Genomic DNA, 18,372 nt, shown 5'->3' with positions numbered 1-18,372 from the left:
TTTATAAGATTTGTGAACAGAGATTTAGAGCCTGCTTAGCCTCTGCTTGAAAAGCGCTTTCTGTGTGATTTCAAGCCTGCTTTTGCTCTCCTCCTCAGGTCCTTTCACAGATGTGGTCACTACAAACCTGAAGCTCGGCAACCCCACGGACAGAAATGTGTGCTTCAAAGTTAAGACCACAGCACCACGTAGATACTGTGTAAGGCCCAACAGTGGAATTATCGATGCAGGAACATCAATTAATGTTTCTGGTAAGCCATTCAAGCAGTTCTTTGCTGATTGAAAATAGCTTCTTATGATCAGTTATTTCTTGGAATGCCTTGCAGCCTGAAAATATTTTGGTGAATCCAAGAGGTGGTGTTTTCATGGTGAAGCAGCCATTTCATGTATCCTTACTTCCCTTACTCTTGGTCTAACAGGAACAGGTTTGTTCTTCTTGTTTTGGAGAGGAAAAAGGCGGAAATACATAAATGATTGATATGGTTCATTAACAGCCTCAGCCAGCTATCCAAACCAGTCCTGCTGCAGCCCTGCCCTCCCTGTGGGATTATTTTTGTACAGTTAGTTTTTTGCCAGCTTAACTTCCTGAACCAGCTCACCACGGGGTCAAACAAGTGCTTGGATGAGCACATTGAGGGAAGAATAAAACTGGGTGGACTGTAGCACTGGTTTAGACCAGTGAGGGCTAATGCTAAACTGCCTTGGATTTAACCAACAATGAAACCATTTACTTTCAAACCATGCTTGTTTTGTGTGCCTTGAAGAGTCAGTATCCTTTGGTGTTAAAAATGTCAAATGACTAAATCTTTGCTGTTGCATAGGAAAAGTTAATGATTTTTTCTAATGAGTCAGTAGCTCTTGACTTGCCTAAGTTTGGTAATGGAAAAGCAAAGGAGTGGCTTACTTTGAAAGCATAAAGAGCTGAGTATTCTCACAAACAGTATCTGTGTATTATTAACTTGCTGATAATATATTCTCTTCAATAACTTCTCTGATCCATGTTCTTAATAAAGAATTCTATCAAAGGATGTAGTTGTGGCATATTAGATGAATGATGTCAGACTTTAGTTAAGAAAATTATTCCTCTAAACATGCATATTCAGATTTGATTTGCTATTCCTAAAAAAAAATTAATATTGGCATATAAGCAATACTATTGAGAGGTTATACAGTTTGCTCCTACCAGCCTCTTTTAGCCTGGGATAAAATTTTGAGATGCCAAAACCACTGCTTTTTACTTGAAAAAAATCAACATGTAAAAATTGAGTTCAGTTTCTTATTTAATAAAATGTAAAATATTTAAACACCTCACCTTTGGAGAGAACTTGCTGCAACAAAATAAAAATTGATCCCAAAATCACTTTCCACTGTAAATTTAAGCATCTCTAATCCTGTGAGTCTTCTTATACATGCCCATATTTGCACACTCATTGATCTGTTGTCTTAGGGATTTCTGTGGTGTCAAAATGAGTGTGCAAAGGGCTGCAGGATTGTACCTCCCTTGCAGTTAATCCCAGGGGAATGTCAGTGAGGAGGTAACCAGGGAGTGGTGGGAGCTCCAGGTGGGGCAGGCAAAGCACTTCTGCTCCAGGAGGGGGCCAGCACATTCCCAGTGAGCTCTGAAATGACTAATATGTAAATGAAAAAGCTCTCTGGAGAGAAATGGAGATTTTTAAAACTCGGAACAATTCCCAAGTAAAGCTGTCTGTCATCTATACTAGCTGCAGGCAAGCATATCAAATGCACTGAAATCAATGAAATGATAATGAAAATTAGCATGGTTTCTAGCTACAAATTATCTTCGTGCTATAAAGATGTGGATGCTTTTCATCTTGTAGATGAACTTTGAAAATTAAAAGCCTGCTTCCTTTGCAGGCTCTTACCAGGCTTTTTGAAATGTTGTCTTGCTCTCAGTGTTGAGTTTTGCTCACAAGTGCCCCTTAGCTCCACCTTGAGCAAATACAGTGCAGGCAGGTGTTAGGAGCCATCTCTTGTGATGCTACCAGGCTTGCTTTTCCAGCCTGAGCCTTCCCAGTGGCACACCAGGTAGAGTGTGGATCTTATGAGTATCCCCTTATGAGACTGCTGCGCTAACCCTGAGCTGTGCTTTGCTCTTGCTTACACTGCTTTAAGAATTTCCCTTTTCTGATAACCTTATTTGTAGTGATTTATGGTTTGGTTAGTGTGGAAAATGGCTGTGATGTATTTAATCACAAGCTCACATGTCTGTTCTAATATTTCCATGCTGATTTTAACAGTAGTAATAAATAACAATCTTAAATTGCCAGTCCTTTCATTGACATTATATTTTAAAATGCAAGTAGCACACTCTCATTGTTCCTTAGGTAATAGATTAAGCTCCTTCAAACCATGCATGGGACCTGATTTTGGACTTGAGGATGGCATTGTCTTTGGTTTTGATCAGCAGATGGGATCCTTTGGATGGGAGGGATCAAAGAGGGAACTGTTATTAACTTGCAAAATACAATTGTTTTCAGATTCACAGAAAAGGGGGAAGATGTATTTAACCTTTACTTTGGAGTAATACTGCTTGAGAACAAAAGACTGATTTTGGAGTTAATGAAGTGAAAAATAAATAGAATTTGTTTCTTTGCCTCTAAATCAGTTACCTTTTCAGTTATTTAATTCAAGTCTTGCACAGGGCATAAAAATAGGACTTGAATAAATGGGACTTGAATTCCTTCAAACCTAGTGAAAATACTACTGATGAGAAATTATGTAAAATATAGTTAATACAGTAACTTCTGGACACTTCAGCTAATTGGGTTGTGTTTACTATATGCAATCTGCTCCCTTCACAATTGCTGACTGGCTTTACCACAGCCACTGATAGCACTGCATTGGTGCTGCACCTTGTCTCCAAAAATCAGTGCCTCAGCATTTGTTAGTCTCAGAGAATGTCATTGCCTGGAGCTGAATTTGGGACAGCCTCTTCCTTCTTGCTCTGTAGTAACCAGCTGCCTTTGTTATACTCCTGTGAAACTGTGTCTGTACTATTTTGCTGTAAGTGTATGAGAAGATATTTTGCTCTAAGAGGCAGCAGTTGCACTTCATTTCACATTAATATGATGGCTCATTTAAAGACTTACAAAATGCTAGGAAAATAAAGCTCACTTTAATCTAGTGGAGTCTCAAATGCTGCCTTCTTATGCCATATCACAGCTTTTGCTAAATACCAGCATTTGAGGCCCTGTCAGCATGTGCTGCCTGCTGGGATGTCAGGTTTGGAGCCCGTGTTTTCACCTGTTATGTAATGGCATGTAATTTTAACAGCTGAGTTTATGTAACTGTCGGGAAGCGTGTGTGAGCGCTGTCATCTGATTCCATTGCACTGGGGCTGCAGTGCTTGGGGAAGGAGTGTTTGCACACATCCCACTGCTGCTAAGCACCTCTGATTTCAGCAAAGATAGCTGATTTTGTGGCTTTGAAACCTAAATAAAAGCCATGAATGGATTACAAAGGAAAAGTGAAGGAACACCAGCAGATGCTGGTGAGTCTGCAGTAGATGTGTAAGGAGGAGAGAGGAATTGCAGATGGTACCATCTGTGCAGTGTCCCACTGAAGAGAGCAGTCTGAGCAGCCTCCTAAGGGAGGAGGAGCTGAGTTATCCTCGGGCTGCTGTAGAATATCCGGGAAGGATTTTTAGTCTTTTCTGAGCTTTCCTGACTTTGGAAATGCAGGAATGGAGCAGCAGCCCTGTTCTCTGCAGTCACAGTGGGTCTGTCCCATTCCCTCAGGTGCTGACTGTGTCCCATCCACCGCTGCATTCCCAAACTTTCCTTGGCAGTGTCACTCCTCTGCCCTGTTCCCACAGATCTCCCAAGCAGAAACTACCAAGTTTTGGGTTGTTCTTGCCTGCCTGCTTTAAAATTCTATCTTGATCTTCGCAAAGTCAACACTTCTTAATATTATTGAAATATTTACAGAAATTTTATGTTTATTTATGTAAATATAAAACAAAGGTGGGATGATGCAATGGATTCTGCACATTTCTGTAGATGTGAGTGTCCTTTGCTCACCTCTGCCAGAGCTGATGGAATTCCACAAGGATCTTGAGCCTTGCCCCTGTTTCTGGTTGGGGTATTTTATATGACATAAGTGTGGTAGATTTGATCCATCCAGACCATGAAGAATTCAATGCAGTTCCATTTGGGAAAATGATTGATAAAGGTAGAAAAGAACAAATAAATTGACAGTCTGTTGAATGAGCTGCTTAAGAATGAACAGTGATGTGGATGGAAATGTGAGAGCAGGGAGCTACCAGTGATGTTTCTTGAGAGTGATTCTTGGTCCTAATCTTGTTTAATGCTTTTACAAGCAATTCTGGAACAAAGAGTACACTAAAAACTCTGATGATGTTGTAAAGTTGGGAGATTGAAGATATACAGCAGAATTAGGTGTTCTTGAAGGCTACAGTAAGAGAAATGGAATGAGTTTCATTAGAAAAACTGCAAAATCACATATTTGGAGAATAAAATACTTTGGCTACAATTGCAGGCTTGTTGAATAAAAGGGCCTGATTGGGGTGAGCACATAATAGGCATAATAATAATAATAAGACATAATGTTGTCCTGTAAGGCAGATGTAGCATCATACATCTGGGTAAGGGAAGAGGTGAGAGGGCATAAATGCTGTGATTCATGGCACTAGTACAGTTTCCTGCATGTGTAATCAGAGGAGCTCAAACCAAAACAGGTGCAGAGGATGAATGGGGAGCCTGGCCTAGAGAGAACCCACCAAGTCTGGCTTAAGTTTACCAGTAGGCCAGGAGGTACTGTGATTGATGGCTTGGAGGGCCCAGAAGTAAATGACTCTTCCCCTTCTCTGGTATTTCAGTATTAGGGCAGTGTTGGTCCAGGACCAAGTAAACAGGCCATTAATAAATTTAGATGGAAACTAGAGGAAGGTTGCTGACTATCTGAGCTGGGAGACTTTTCTGTTCCTTCTGCTCTTGGAAAGGACAGCTATAACCCAGCAGGTGTTAAAGGTGTTCCCTGCTTCAGATTTCATCTGTTCCTTGAAAAAGCTGGTTTATTCTAGGAAAACCAGAGGAGTTTAGGGCTTCTGTCATTGTAACTAACTTTGTAACTAACTTTGCTATTAAACTGTTCTGTGGAAGAGAAGGAGCACATTGGGTGGTCAGTGCCTCTCCTTAGCTCTCTACTGAGCATAAAATGCTGGGGATATTGCAGGAATGTGTGGGAAAACCCATGGCCATTGATCTCTCAGTGACTCTGCAGTTTTTGCTTGTGGTGAAGCAGGGCTGGTGCTCGAGCTCTGGGGTGAGCAGCTTGGGAGGGGTTGAGATATATCTCTGCCTGATGGATGCTGCTGACTGTAAACTTGAAGATCACATTAATAATTTTGTTTCTTAAAACTCTGATTACTGATAAAAGCTGAAGCTTCTGACCAGATGGGACCTCTGATGTGATAAGGCATTCTGTAGGAACATACTTCTCACATAATTTTTGCATAAGGTTTGTGATTTCCATTCAGAACAAAGGAGCCACATTCCCACTAGCAATTTCTCCAGCAATTAGGGCAATTTTATGGAACTAATCTTTCACAGAAACCCCAATAGTATGTGGATAAATATTAAAATGGTTTGGTTTCCTCTTGAAAAAAGTACATATTTTTGAGCTTCCCATCTGGCTTACAAGACATTTGCTGAATAATTTGTGTCAATGTGGCTTTCATGTATTGATCTAAAAATACAAGTGCTAACAACGTCTGTGCTGTCAAGCCCTCTCTGGCTCTTGTGGTTCAGTGAATGGAGCTGGGGGCAGTGATCATTTGGCATTCCAGGATGGATTCAGCACTGTCCCTTGGGAAATGAGGATTTTCAAATGAGCTGATAGTTGCACTCAGCAAAGTGAGCTGCAAAAGCCACAATCATAGAAGTTCCATAAATGCTGAATAGTTCTGGCTATCCAGTTGGATCTTACACATTGAAATTCTTTAAGTGTTTGCTACAGAGGAGAAAAAACGATGCTGCTGCTTTTCAGTGCTGTGTTCAGTGTTGAAATAGTTGTGCTTTCCCAGTGCAGTCACTCCTGTTTGCAAAATAGTTTTAAAGGTAAACCTTTAAAGCCAGTTCATTTGCAAACTTTTTTTGGAATAATATCCAACTACTGCAAGGTGAGTTTAAAATGTATAATAATTTTTAAAGCACCTCATCTGAGACAATTTATTGCTTGCCTTCTCTCTGGGCTTTAGAAGGCATGTGGCTGTTGATGGCCACAGATTGTGTGCACAGTAAAGATGGCTCAGCCATAACATACCCTGCTCATTAAGGGAGCAAATTGGTTTGACTTGCCTTCATTTGTAACAAATGGGATCTTTGGATATTGCTTTTATACGACAAACCCCTGCAATTAGTGCGTGTGAATTTGGGCACATAATGTCAATAGCACCAGTGCTTGAAAATGCTCCTGATTCTTGACCTGCTTCTCTTCTTAGTGATTGAATTGAGGGGCTGAAGGAAGACAGGTCATAAAATGTGAATTTTTAAACCTTACACCATTTTTCTGTTGGCAGTAATGGCAGTATTTGCAAGCTTTGAGAGGGTGGTGGCTTTTTGCAGTGTCTAATAACATGTTTGTGTAAACTGTGTTGCTTATTTCCACATGTTCTGTCTCATGGTGAAGCCAAGCTCATGTTTTTTAATGCCCCAATAGCTGAATATCCAGGTGTCATTTGCAAATGTGGGGGTTCCAAGTGACCATTATGATTAAAGATTATTCTGTGTAAATGGAATTCCCAACTGTTCCTCTTCAGGTTGCTTTAACTCAAAAGCAAAGACATGGAAATTCCCAGTATTGCTCAAAAAATTAAATTAAAGCACACATATTCCCTAAACCTGCTGTTCCTTCCTCTCTGCCCCCTAAACAGAGTAATTTTCTGCATAAGTAAATTTTGGAATGCTTTTTATTTTTTGAGTGAAGAGAAATTCCTTGCATACCCTTCATAGGCAAAGTTTGCATCACATTTTACTATAAACTTCCATCTGTAAATTGGTAACAAACTTTCAGTGACTTATTTGTGGAGGCAAAATACGTGTACTTGATAAATCAAATGCCATGAGACTCTTAAACTTTGTAGAGGAAATTTCCATCCCAAGGCTTGAACCTCAAGGTTTACAATGTTTGACTTTGCCTCTGTAGGTTTTCTTGGGCACCATCAGCAATATTGTGTCTACAGCTCATCAAAATGCTTCTTACTTCTGCCCCAAGGATGGAGCAAGACAAAAAGATGCTGTCTTGGAAAATTTTTCCCTCTGTCCCAGAAGATATGTAAATGATCCTCTTTCCTATAAATTACTATTGTTATCTTGCCATAGCTGTGTACTGAATGTTGTAGAGTGATCAGCATTTCCAGAATTCTCAGACCAAAGTCTAGACAGACTGAGGAAATCTGTTTCTCTTGCCTCCTTTCAAAATTCCAGTTTGAAGTGAGGTTCCTGATCTCAGTTGCTGCTTTGGTCTTAAAAACAGACAACTTGAAACCATTTTAATGTTTGTTTTTGTGAAATCTGGTAACTGTCTCATCAGTGCATGACTCTGCAGCAGAGCAGTGTTAATGCAATGTGTTCTGGGTTTTTTTCTTCCAGTGATGCTACAGCCTTTTGACTATGACCCTAATGAGAAAAGTAAACACAAGTTTATGGTTCAGTCTATGTTTGCTCCAGCTGATACTTCAGATATGGAAGCAGTAGTAAGTATTGAAATTAATTAAAATGGATTTCTTTCTAACTGTAGAATTTTGTAAGTCCTTTGACTGTGTTGTTTAAGAGATGTTGTCAAACCATGCTGGAATGGTCCTTGAAAGCTTTTCCAGATTTCCATCTCTGCATGGCAAGGAGTTACTGTTATTTTGAGCCTCAGGAATCTTGCTCTGAGAGTTGTTGTCTGTGGCTGCTTCTTTAGGAAGCTGCTGTCAGTAATGGCACACCAAGCCATGAAACAAGTAGTTGTAGTTTTTTGCAATATATCCTTCTTTAGAAAGGCCAGCTTGAACCATATATTCTAAGGATATACAGAATGTATTCTGAGTCTGTGGCATCATTTTTATGCATCTACTCTCAGTCTTCTCTTGAGCAGCTCCTTTTGCAAGATGCAACAGGATGATTTACAAGTATTGTATTTTCTTTATCCCTACCTATGTCTACTGTGGCTTTGTAAATGAAAGGCTCTCATGGATTCTGTCCTGTGGATTACAAATGAGAGCAGTAGAAATATGTAGGTGCTGGAGCAGAGAAGAACAAAAGACATAAAAATAAGATGTCAGGCTACTGTAAGACAACCTGCAGAGGAGTAAACCATCATGTCAACTGCTGGGTTTCCTTTATCAGCAAGATTTGCCCCCAGAAGAAGGCACAAGGAAGCTCTCTGCAGCCCAGCTTTTGTTAGCTTGAGAGAACATTCAGTGGCTATTGAGCACACAATGTAAAAAGGACAAAGACCATTACTGTAAAAGTGTGTGGCTTAAAAACAAAAAAGCCAGCCCAAAAATACTCTACAGTGGTCTTTGCAATATGTGTCTTCTTCTGAATAGCTTCTTAAAGCTGGGGCACTCTGCAGGTTAATAATTTCCCTTCTGAAACTGATTTATGGAACTGTATTTGTTTAATGGGCTCAAAATAAGATCCAGTGGGAGAAACAGCAATAGTAATAAAATGTCTGCATCACCAGAAAGATAAGTCAGTCTGCCTTTCTTTTGAGCTCTTTAATTTTTATGAGTTACTTTATACCATGACAAATGTTATTCTGCTGGCAAAGAACGTTTATTAGTACCTAGATGGGCCTTTCAGTTTTCCAGAGCTCTCCAGACTGATAAAATTCCCTTTCCTGTAACACTTTGATCAGTTCTCAGTTTGTTACCACTCTCCAGATCTCTTCCTATTCTGGATGAACAGGTGAGACCAGTTATGGGAGTACTATAAAGCTTTCAACACTTCACAGGCAGCCAAGGAGCTGGAAATAGATCTGACTTCAGCCCCAGAAGAGCTGAACTACGATTCAGCTGTTTAGGATGAGTTAAATACTACTCCAGGTTGCATGGGCTTAGCCATAATTTGTCACCTACTTGAGATATGCTGAGGAATACCAAGCTACCAGGAGGATGGTCAAAGTGAAGAGGAGCACGTGAGAGCTCCAGGATAGAAGTGTGGGCACTCCTTGCTGTTTATTATCACTGAGAATAAATCTTTCCACTTCAGGGTTACAGCTGATACTGAGCAAAGATTTGTTACTGCTGATCCCTATTAGAAAGGTTGCAAGGAATCTTGTTTATGGCAGACTCCCCAGCTGAAGGGGAGAGAAGGTGTGAGGGGAAGTTACCCCTCTGTGTGTAGCACAGCTGGTGCTGTTCAGACATTGATGCTGACAAATAAGGATGTGGAAAACAAGGAGGGGGAAGAACAGTCCTGCATTCATTCCAGTCAGGAAGAAAAGCTCATGTGAAGTTTGAAAAGTTTGAATAGGAACTCCATTGGCCAGAGACTTGAGAACTCACTGTGATTTATTTGGGGGCTTGTTATCTTTCCCTCCCGTTGAATTCACCCCTCCTTTTACTTTTTTTTTCCTTCTTTTTTTAAGCAGGCTCATTACTCCCTCCATCTCTGCTAATTACTCTGATACAGCTCCCAGTTCTCTCATAAATTACCTGTGGAAGTTTCAGACTATTTAGAATGATTTGCTTCATAGTATCTGGTCTGTCTTTATGATACCACTCAGTTTTGGTTTTGATCTCATTTTTCATCCTGTGCGTGGTTAATGGTAGTGTGATAAACACCTGTGGGTTCTTTCTGAGTGAAATAATGTGATTTGTTTACATAATGCACTGCATTTCCAATCTGCCTGATTGTACTAATATGTTTAATGTGGAATTAATATTTACTTATTCCAGTGGAAAGAAGCAAAACCGGAAGAACTCATGGATTCGAAACTTAGGTGTGTGTTTGAGCTACCAGCAGAGAATGATAAGCCTGTGAGTATTTTCAGATGCATATTGAGTGATTTAACTTAATACCACAGTAAATCCTGTAAAATGGCATGTTTCTACAGACAGCTGTATAAGCACAAGACAGAATCCTCTGTTTCACTGCCTGGATGGCATCACTCTTTAAAATCACAATGTAAACTATTTAAAATCATGGTAATCCTTGGTGTAACTAACAGCCAGTTTGAACTTCACAAGTGCAACAGTAGCACAAAGCAATTTTTGAGTTGATCTGTTATCATTTACTGAAAGGTCACAGGATAAAGAATACTTAAGAAGAAATTAAAGGTGCTGATTGCTGGTTGTGAAGCTCAGAGTTTATACTGAAACAATTATAATCATCAGCAATATAAATTTGCCTGTCCAACACTTCCTTAATATAGCTCTGGTTTTGTCAGGTAAATTGATACAAAACTGGTGAGGATGACACAAATGCAGTTAGGAATTATATTGAAATTATCTGGTATAATATTGTAGGATACTTTCTTGTTAGGGTAATGGACATGTTAATTTGTAATGCAAATATGTATTGTCCAGTATAAAACTGATAATGGATTGAATAAACTGAAAAGTGCTTCCTAGTGTGCAGGTACTAAAAGCACAGTTGTTTCACCTTGCACTGAACAAGTCTGTAATTAGGATTATGTAATTGGCTGGGGAGAGCTTTGATTTTATGAGAGACCCTTTCTAAAGTACAGAGCATGGAGGAGATCCAAAGGCAGGAGAGGGAGCAGGGTTGGGAGATCTGAATTTTGTTTCCCAGCTTGGATTGCAAATTCCTGCATCCCCACAAAAACACAGAAATAGGAGAGGGGACAGCCAGGGGTGGGGAGGGAGCTGCACACTGTCCTGGTCCTGCAGTGGCTGCTTGTGCTGGGCCTGGGGAGGGAAGGGGGAGGACACCATTAGTTGTGGCCCTGGTTTAGGGACATTTCTGTACATGCAGGGTCTGACAAGTCAAGGTCATTCTCTGTTCACTTACTGCTGTTGGTCTGATGTTTTCTGGGATAGCAGTAAAGTTACAGAAAGCAAAATGTTGTTTATTTCTTTTGCTACAGGCACGTGTCAGGTGTGCACAGACAATTTTACCTGATTCTCCTCCTATGTATCAGGTGTGTGGTGTGGTGTTAATAACTAACCAAAAATCACTCTATCCTTTTTTAACAGCATGACATAGAAATAAATAAAATTGTATCCACAACTGCAACAAAGACAGATTCCTCTGTAATGTCTAAATCAATAAGTTCTTCTTTGGATGACACTGAAGTTAAGAAAGTAATGGAAGACTATAAGAGGCTTCAAGTAGAAGTTCAGAGGTTACGGGAGGAGAATAAACAGTTTAAGGTAAAGATTGCTGTTGTTTTCTTTTCAGATTTACCCCTTTCCTGAAAAAGAAGCTTCCATCTTAAAGGTTTGGTTACCTGAGCTTAGCACAATATTTTACTACTGTGTGTAAAGTAAAAGATAATTCAGGTTTCTCTGTAAACTGCAAGAAGGTGCTGAAATCAATGGTTCCTTTGAAAGGAGGCACAAGTCATGCAGTCACAGAAGGAGATTGGGTAGCAACCCAGAGGAGTGAATTCCCCCTCTTTTTTCTTTTCCCACCTAATTTCTCAGTCTGAATTAAGCATTCAGTGTTGGACTTGGCCCCTTCTCCCAAACCATGGGAGCTTGAGGGCAGTGTTGTGCAAATACTGAGTGTTTCAGTAATTGCACCTGTAATGTGCTGCTGAAATGGCCAAATTAAGACAGATGAATGGGAAATGGGCTTCCTGTCATATCCAGCACATGGCTGGGAAATCCAGTCATTGAGAAGCCTTTATCACGCTGCTGAAAAATTCTTTTTACAGTAGCTTGACTTGCTGTAAGTGTCTGCTTCCATAGATATCAGCACCAAGGAAGGTGTGGATGCTGTGACTCTTGCAGCCCAGTGAAAAGGGCTCTGTTCTCTCAGCTCTGATGCTGCTTGGCTGGCTGATGCATGAAGGAATTCTTGAAAACAGTTTTGTGTTGCACAGAAATAATATGTGTACATAACAGATGTGGCCCTAACTTCTCCTTGTGTTCTTGTTTTGCCAGCAACTCAATACTCTTAAGTTCTATATTATTTTATTTAATTTTTTTTTGCAAATTGGTCTTCACTCTACAGGAGCTATCTAGAATTGAGCTGATGTCTTACAGTAACGTCCCAGATAGGTGAGATCTTTGTCCCTTTGTGGAGTGTTAAAAACACCTGTAAAACATCAGAAAGCAATGCTAAATCACTGCCTGGTACCAGGTGCTGTCAGTGTCAGGCTGGAGTCACTGTCAGAAGGAAATTACAATATTTTAAATGAAAATTTGTTGTTTATATATAAAGTGTGTTGTATGTAAACCAGCATTTTATTGTTTATGAAAGTCAGTTGAGCTCATTCAGAATTAGAGCAGTAGTGAGGTACTGGGTAACCTGTGGCTTTCAGTTAGTAAATAAATTAATTAATAGAAAAATAAGTTCACCTTCAGATCATGTAGGTGCCCCTTTAAATTCAAAAGTGAGAAACACTGACATACCCCAAGCCCTTTGAACTTCACTTATGTGACAATTTTGACGACTGCAGTAACTTTCATTACAATTCTATTTCTTGAGTATTTTTTTAAGTAGAGACTGGAGACTTTTGCTTTGGTACCTTGTCCTTTTGCACTATAATACTGTGCCACATTAAAAAGCCTAACACTGTTGCTTCAGCTGGACACAAATTAAGTCACAAAAGACTCATTTCCCCTCTCCTGAAATGCTCTGAGTGTGTGTGTGTGACTGGAGTGTGCTAACACACAGCTGTGCTGCACAGCAGCTCAGGGAGAGCTGAGGGGAGCATCATTCCCACCCGAAATGGGAATATCTGCTGGTGTTACTTTGTTTTATCTGTTGTCTCATCTTTAAATCAGGTGAGCTGCCAAATTCCTATCAAGAAAATATCCTAATTATTGCCATTAGGTTCATGTCCAAAATGTCAGCATTAATATGATGAGAAAACTGATTTCCCTTCTAGGGCTGGAAGATCTGACATGGGGAATGAGGAGTGTAATTGCCTTGGCTTGTGAAAAACATGCAACTTCATCTTAGTTATACTGAGAAACAATTTCCCCAGCAGCACCTTTCTTGTTACAGAGCAAGAAAAGCATCTTCATGGCATTCCTCCATCATTTTTCTGAAGTTGTGGAGCCATCTCTAGGCTTTGGACAGGAGTTCCTGCAGGTTCCTCAGTGCTTCCCCACTCCCTTAGCAGGACAAAACTTCCAAGAGCTTGTGGCTTTCCCCTCCTGCCTCACTGCCCTTCCCTCTCAGGATTATCCAGGACACAGAGCTCTAACTTAGCTGTAAATTCGCTTTCACCTGTTCTGTAACACCCACCTAAATAAATACGAGAAGGGTGAATATTTAAAGCTTTTTTTTTGTAGGAATAATCAATATCTCTTCCTTTAGGAAGAAGATGGACTGCGGATGAGGAAGGTACCCCAGACAAACAACCCAATATCTCCTTCTGCAGCTGCTGTCAAGGACGAAGGGCTCAGCTCCAGACTACTTGCTTTGGTGGTTTTGTTCTTTGTCTTTGGTGTAATTATAGGAAAAATAGCCTTGTAGAGGCAGCATGCTGGAAATTGTAAATTGGTTTGATGGTTCTGCCATATCATTGGATTAAATTTATTCATAACAATGTTTAAAAAAAAAAATTAATGTATGACATCTCACAGGTCTTGCCTTTAAATTACCCCTGCACAAATACTATGTAACATAATCTAGAAAGTTCAAAATGTACGGTGAGGGAATGAATGAAAGAGAATATGCTTCAATGATGAAGGGGGGAGAAAATCCTGATTTAACACTACAATGGAATATTGTATATGTCATTTTAAACATTCTTAGACCCTGGTACATGTTGCTGGATTACCTCTTTTTAAAAAAAAAAAAGAAAAAAAAAAGGAAAACTAGAAAAACCTCTTCCTCCACTGCTGGAGCTGGCCCTAGGGATGTTTGGAGCTGGGTTAGGCAGGAGGTGTTGATAACTTCTGTAAAATACGTTAATCCACCATTCTGCTCATGAATTTAACAGTTTCTGTCAGTGTCTTCAACTCTGTGCAAGTTACCAATTTCTTGGCACTTAAATGAGTAGTGAGAAGCTGCAAAGATTTGTCTGTGGCAGCACCGAGGGGCTCGTTCAGAATAAAGGTCAATGCCTTGTTCTCACCAAGGGACCAAGCTACATTGCTGTTGGTTCATTTAGTTGAATTAAAATGTTATTCAGAGATGTTTAATGCATATTTGACTTATTTAATGTATTTCATCTCATGTTTCCTTATTATCACGAAATTGACTAATTCTTTGTGGTATGAAAAGGCACCTGTTCAAAGCCAGTGACAAGAACTAAAAATTTGCTGCTGTAGTGGTGCAAGATTCTTCTGCCTCCTGGTGTTTTGGGCACTTACACCATTGTTGGGAGTTTTGATCATCTGAGCATTGGGGAAACAGTGGTCAGAAACTGTTTTTGTATGTAAATAAGTCTATTTAGGGGAGAAACAAAAATATCAGTAGTAAACTAGTCCTATGCCGTAAAAAGACCAATCTTGTTTGACTATGTAGCATCTTAAAAAAGAAAAGAAAAAAAGAAAGAAAAGAAAAATTAAATAAAGCCCCCAAATTAATGTTTCCTTTGTTACTTTTGTCCTGTTCTCACAGTTTTAGAGGTGGGGAGGAAACAGTGTTTTCTTGTCAGCTTTGTTCATGGCATAAGGAAACTTGCAGTCTGATTTCAGGGTGAATTTCTTTTTTTTCCAGACTAATTTTAATATCAAAGCAAACCATCCCATCGTGAGCCTGACACACAAAAGTTGTTCAGAGTCACCATGCTGAGGTACCAGGTAACATCCCACTTTCCAGGTTAGTTGGGTGCAGGAGTTCAGACACTTGACAGCACCTTTAGAATAAGGAGATTTTGTTTCAAAGCTTCCTTTTACCACAATGTGTATAAACAAACTCAGTGTGTTTTAACAGGATGGGTTCAGTAAATTAAACAGTTTTTGAGCAGGTAAATTCACATCTATTCTCAAATGGTAGACCCAAAAACATTCAGTGGCAAAATTTGTTGTAGCATGTTATAAGATGAAGCTGAGTCTTTTACAGATGACTTCTGTCATTCCTTCCCTATTGCTGGGATTCTGTGAGAGCTGTGGGGGCTGCAGCCTGTCTGCTGCACTCCTTGACCTTTATGTTTGTCCCACTTGTGTCTCAAGGGCTTCCTCCTCTGCAAGTGCAAATAAGTGAAATTTTATGTAAGGCTTAATAAGAAAAATAGCTGGGAAAAAAACCTTGTGATTGGTGTGTTCAGCTTATGAACAGGAGTCTGGAAGTATTTCTAGGAGGTTCAATAGAAAGGAGAGGTGTATTTTTAGCATTTTAAAGTGCTGGTGCCTTGTCTGCTCAGAGGGAAGGGACAGAGCCACTGCAGCCTGGCTGCAAGGGGCAGGGCAGGTGGGAGATGAGCTGGAAAGGACAAAGCAGGGAGTTTGTGGGACAAATTGGGCAGAATTTATAAAGAAGATACTGCCTGGGCAGTAGAAGCTGAAGAAAACTTTCTAATGAAGCATTCTTTTCAGAAAGACAAGGTTGTGAGTGATACTGCAAAATTAATTTTCATGGCTTTGAAGAATATATTTGAGAAAACCTTTGCTGAAGGGAGACTGAGATATGAAGTAGATTTTTTTTAAGAGGCTGTAAATATCTTGTTCTCTTATCAGAATTTCTGATTCACTTTGAAAAAAAAAAAAGGTTTTTTTGAGAGTCCATTGTTCTGCTCTAAAATAGCCTAAAAAAGGTTGGTTTAGAAAAAATAAATCACTTTCTGCAGGATAAAGGGAGAGAATTGAAGGTTTAAACTGGTCTCCTGTGGGGATATCTGGAGTAAAGTTCCAGGCAGGTTTTACACCCAGTGCAAGCTACCACAGCTGCCTTTGCTGGGCAAAGCCAGCAGCAGCTCTGTGCTCCCCCAGTGCTCAGCAGTGACTTCTTGGTGGTCTGTGCCAGCCTGGAACTGGAGATCCTTCATGGGCAACGTTGTTCCTGGGGTTTGCACTCCAGGATCATAAAGAGGTCCCAGAAAACCTCCTCATGCTTTTCCAGACCCTTCAGACACTGAGCCAGGAGACCAGGAGAGGATTTCAGTGTTGGTAGCATCTGTAACCTGCAGCTGGGCTGACCCACACCATCAGTCCTAACAATCAAATTAACTGCTTGTGTTTTGGAATTTAACAAAATCCTGAGGTTTTCCCTCACCATTTTTCACAAGAGCCTGAACACAGTAGCCCTGAATTGTCTGGGTAATGCTTTGCTTTGCTGAGCTTGAAATAAAGTCACTGATCAGGGGAATTCTCAGTCCCTGTTTGACCAAACCCTTCTTTCATAGGCAGTAGAGAGAAATCTTAAGGATTTTTTTTCTTCCAAGGTTCCTAAAAGGCCAGTTTGTAGATAGAGTGCAAATATAGATTGGATGGATATTCCTAAGCCACCTGGCTCTTTTTGTAAGTTGTTCCTTTCATGGCAACACAAGAGCAAATGTTCTCATGAAGTATTCACAGAAAGTGAATTATTCTGAAGGACATTGTATATCTTAGGAAGTTGTGCACAAAATGTAGAGTTTCTAAATAAGATAATTGTCTGGGGTCCTCACGCAACATCAGTTATTAGAAACCTGTGATTGATTCATGGTAGTAGAAATCAAGTTATTACTAATCTAATTATTGTCCTTGCTGTTACTTTAAGATGACCACTTGCACATTTATTGTTGATTTTTGTAACACCCAGTAGAGGCTGCTTGGTGCACTCTTTGGGCGAATTTGGGATAAACAGATCCCTGAAATATCTTGAAGCCTAGTGCTGGGAAACGAATGGAAAATGGTTTCTTCTATTTTTATGTTGTTCTCCACATCTTAAAGCAAATACTCCGTGCATGGATGATCATAACTATTGCTGTGCATTGGCAGTTGTCAGCTGGGAGTGCACAGCTGGAACAGATGCATCTGCAAGCCAGGAGCACCTCAGGTTACTGGGGAGTAGCCTGGGGGCTGGAGAGCAAGATCATGTCATGTTGTTATGTTGAGGGGGATTGATGTACCATAATGTCATTTTCTAAAAATACAGGATTGTAAAGCTCAATGGTGGTGTTACTTTTTCCTCCTGAAATGCTGTTAGTGGGATAAAGTTGAAACTTCACTTTGCAATTCACTAGAATTTCTTTTCATCAATAAACTCTGAAGGGTTTGTATCTGCTGCACATGTGAACTTGCAATTCTTGTCAGCGATTTTGCATCGTGGGGTGCACAAGGAATGGATCATTTATGTCTTGTCATACTTGATGTTGCATTGCCCAGTGGAAGAAAACTGTCATCCCTTTTCTTCAGAAAATGGCACTTCTGTCTCTTCGGTGGAATGTCATTAATTTTCAGGCACAGTAGTGGCTTCACTGTAGTGCTCTTAATTTGAAACTGTACTTCTCTTGCCCTGTGTGATGTCCTGAAATTCCACATCCTGAGTTCTGTTTTCTGTATAAAGTAAGTGAGGAAAAAAAGCACCACCAAAAATCCCTCTGTTTGAAATTCAAGCCCCTGTAAAATAACACTCTGAGGCTCCTGTTTGTTGTGGCTGGGTCACAGCTGCACTGGTGCTGCACTAGTGCTGCACAGAGCCTGGAGCCACTGTGCCATGGTTTGGGAATGGGGAAGCATCCCAAGTCCTCGAGTGAGCAAGTTGAGAAGTGACAGGTGGTGAGTGAAATTCAGTTTATGTGCTCGGGAGTTTGAGAAGATCAGCTTCATAGAACAAAGTAATTGTGTTTCCACTGCTCAAATCTGCTTAACTATAAAAGTTGGTTGATTAATGGGTTGGGGTTTTTTACTGGATGAATGAAGATTATTTTTCAAATTACACAAGTGAGAGCCAGCTAGGAATCTTGCACGTGGTACTGCAGTGAGCACGCACCTGCACGCTTGTGAGTGACTGTGTGCCTGTCACTCACTCTGCCATTTCCTGTGGCTTCAGCTCCTGTTCAAGAACTAATTTCACATTTGTACTTGAGGAGTAAAACTTTAAAACCTTTACTGATCTTCCACATAGATCTCTTTGCCTCCCAGTCCAGGCCTGAGTTTGTCCTGAAGTCTCTGAGAGAGTGAAAAGTACAAAAGGGACGTGGGGCTGTGAGCACAGAAATGAGGCTGCTTTTCCTTGGAGTAAACTTGAACTTTGGATCTTTCCTGCTGTGATCTGTCATTAGAAAATGGCCTTTTCCAGAGAGCAAAACAAAAGAAGCTAAGAAAACAAATGA

The 18,372-nt window shown here is 40.2% G+C and overlaps 1 protein-coding gene across 3 annotated transcripts in view; it reads left to right on the top strand.

Annotated features, from left to right (window-relative positions):
- The window catches only part of VAPB (VAMP associated protein B and C), a 33,314-nt gene extending 15,989 nt beyond the window's left edge, over window positions 1–17,325 (top strand). Inside the window, exons 2-7 of one of the 3 annotated variants that reach the window (XM_041478394.1) lie at window positions 99–251; window positions 7,632–7,735; window positions 9,929–10,009; window positions 11,080–11,133; window positions 11,394–11,432; window positions 13,485–17,325. In XM_041478394.1, coding sequence (XP_041334328.1) covers window positions 99–251; window positions 7,632–7,735; window positions 9,929–10,009; window positions 11,080–11,133; window positions 11,394–11,432; window positions 13,485–13,643 — 590 coding nt within the window. In that variant the 3' untranslated portion in view covers window positions 13,644–17,325. Of the gene's footprint in view, window positions 1–98; window positions 252–7,631; window positions 7,736–9,928; window positions 10,010–11,079; window positions 11,134–11,188; window positions 11,366–11,393; window positions 11,433–13,484 lie in introns of all 3 variants that reach the window. The other 2 variants (XM_041478395.1, XM_041478393.1) reach the window with 2 other exon arrangements.
- The last annotated feature ends 1,047 nt before the right edge of the window (window positions 17,326–18,372 follow it).

The sequence above is a fragment of the Pyrgilauda ruficollis genome, unplaced genomic scaffold, assembly GCF_017590135.1.
Source record: "Pyrgilauda ruficollis isolate IOZ18807 unplaced genomic scaffold, ASM1759013v1 scaffold45, whole genome shotgun sequence".
Classification (NCBI taxonomy): Eukaryota; Metazoa; Chordata; class Aves; order Passeriformes; family Passeridae; genus Pyrgilauda; species Pyrgilauda ruficollis.
Note: the sequence above shows the minus strand (reverse complement) of the source record. Positions and strands in the feature narration are given on the sequence as shown.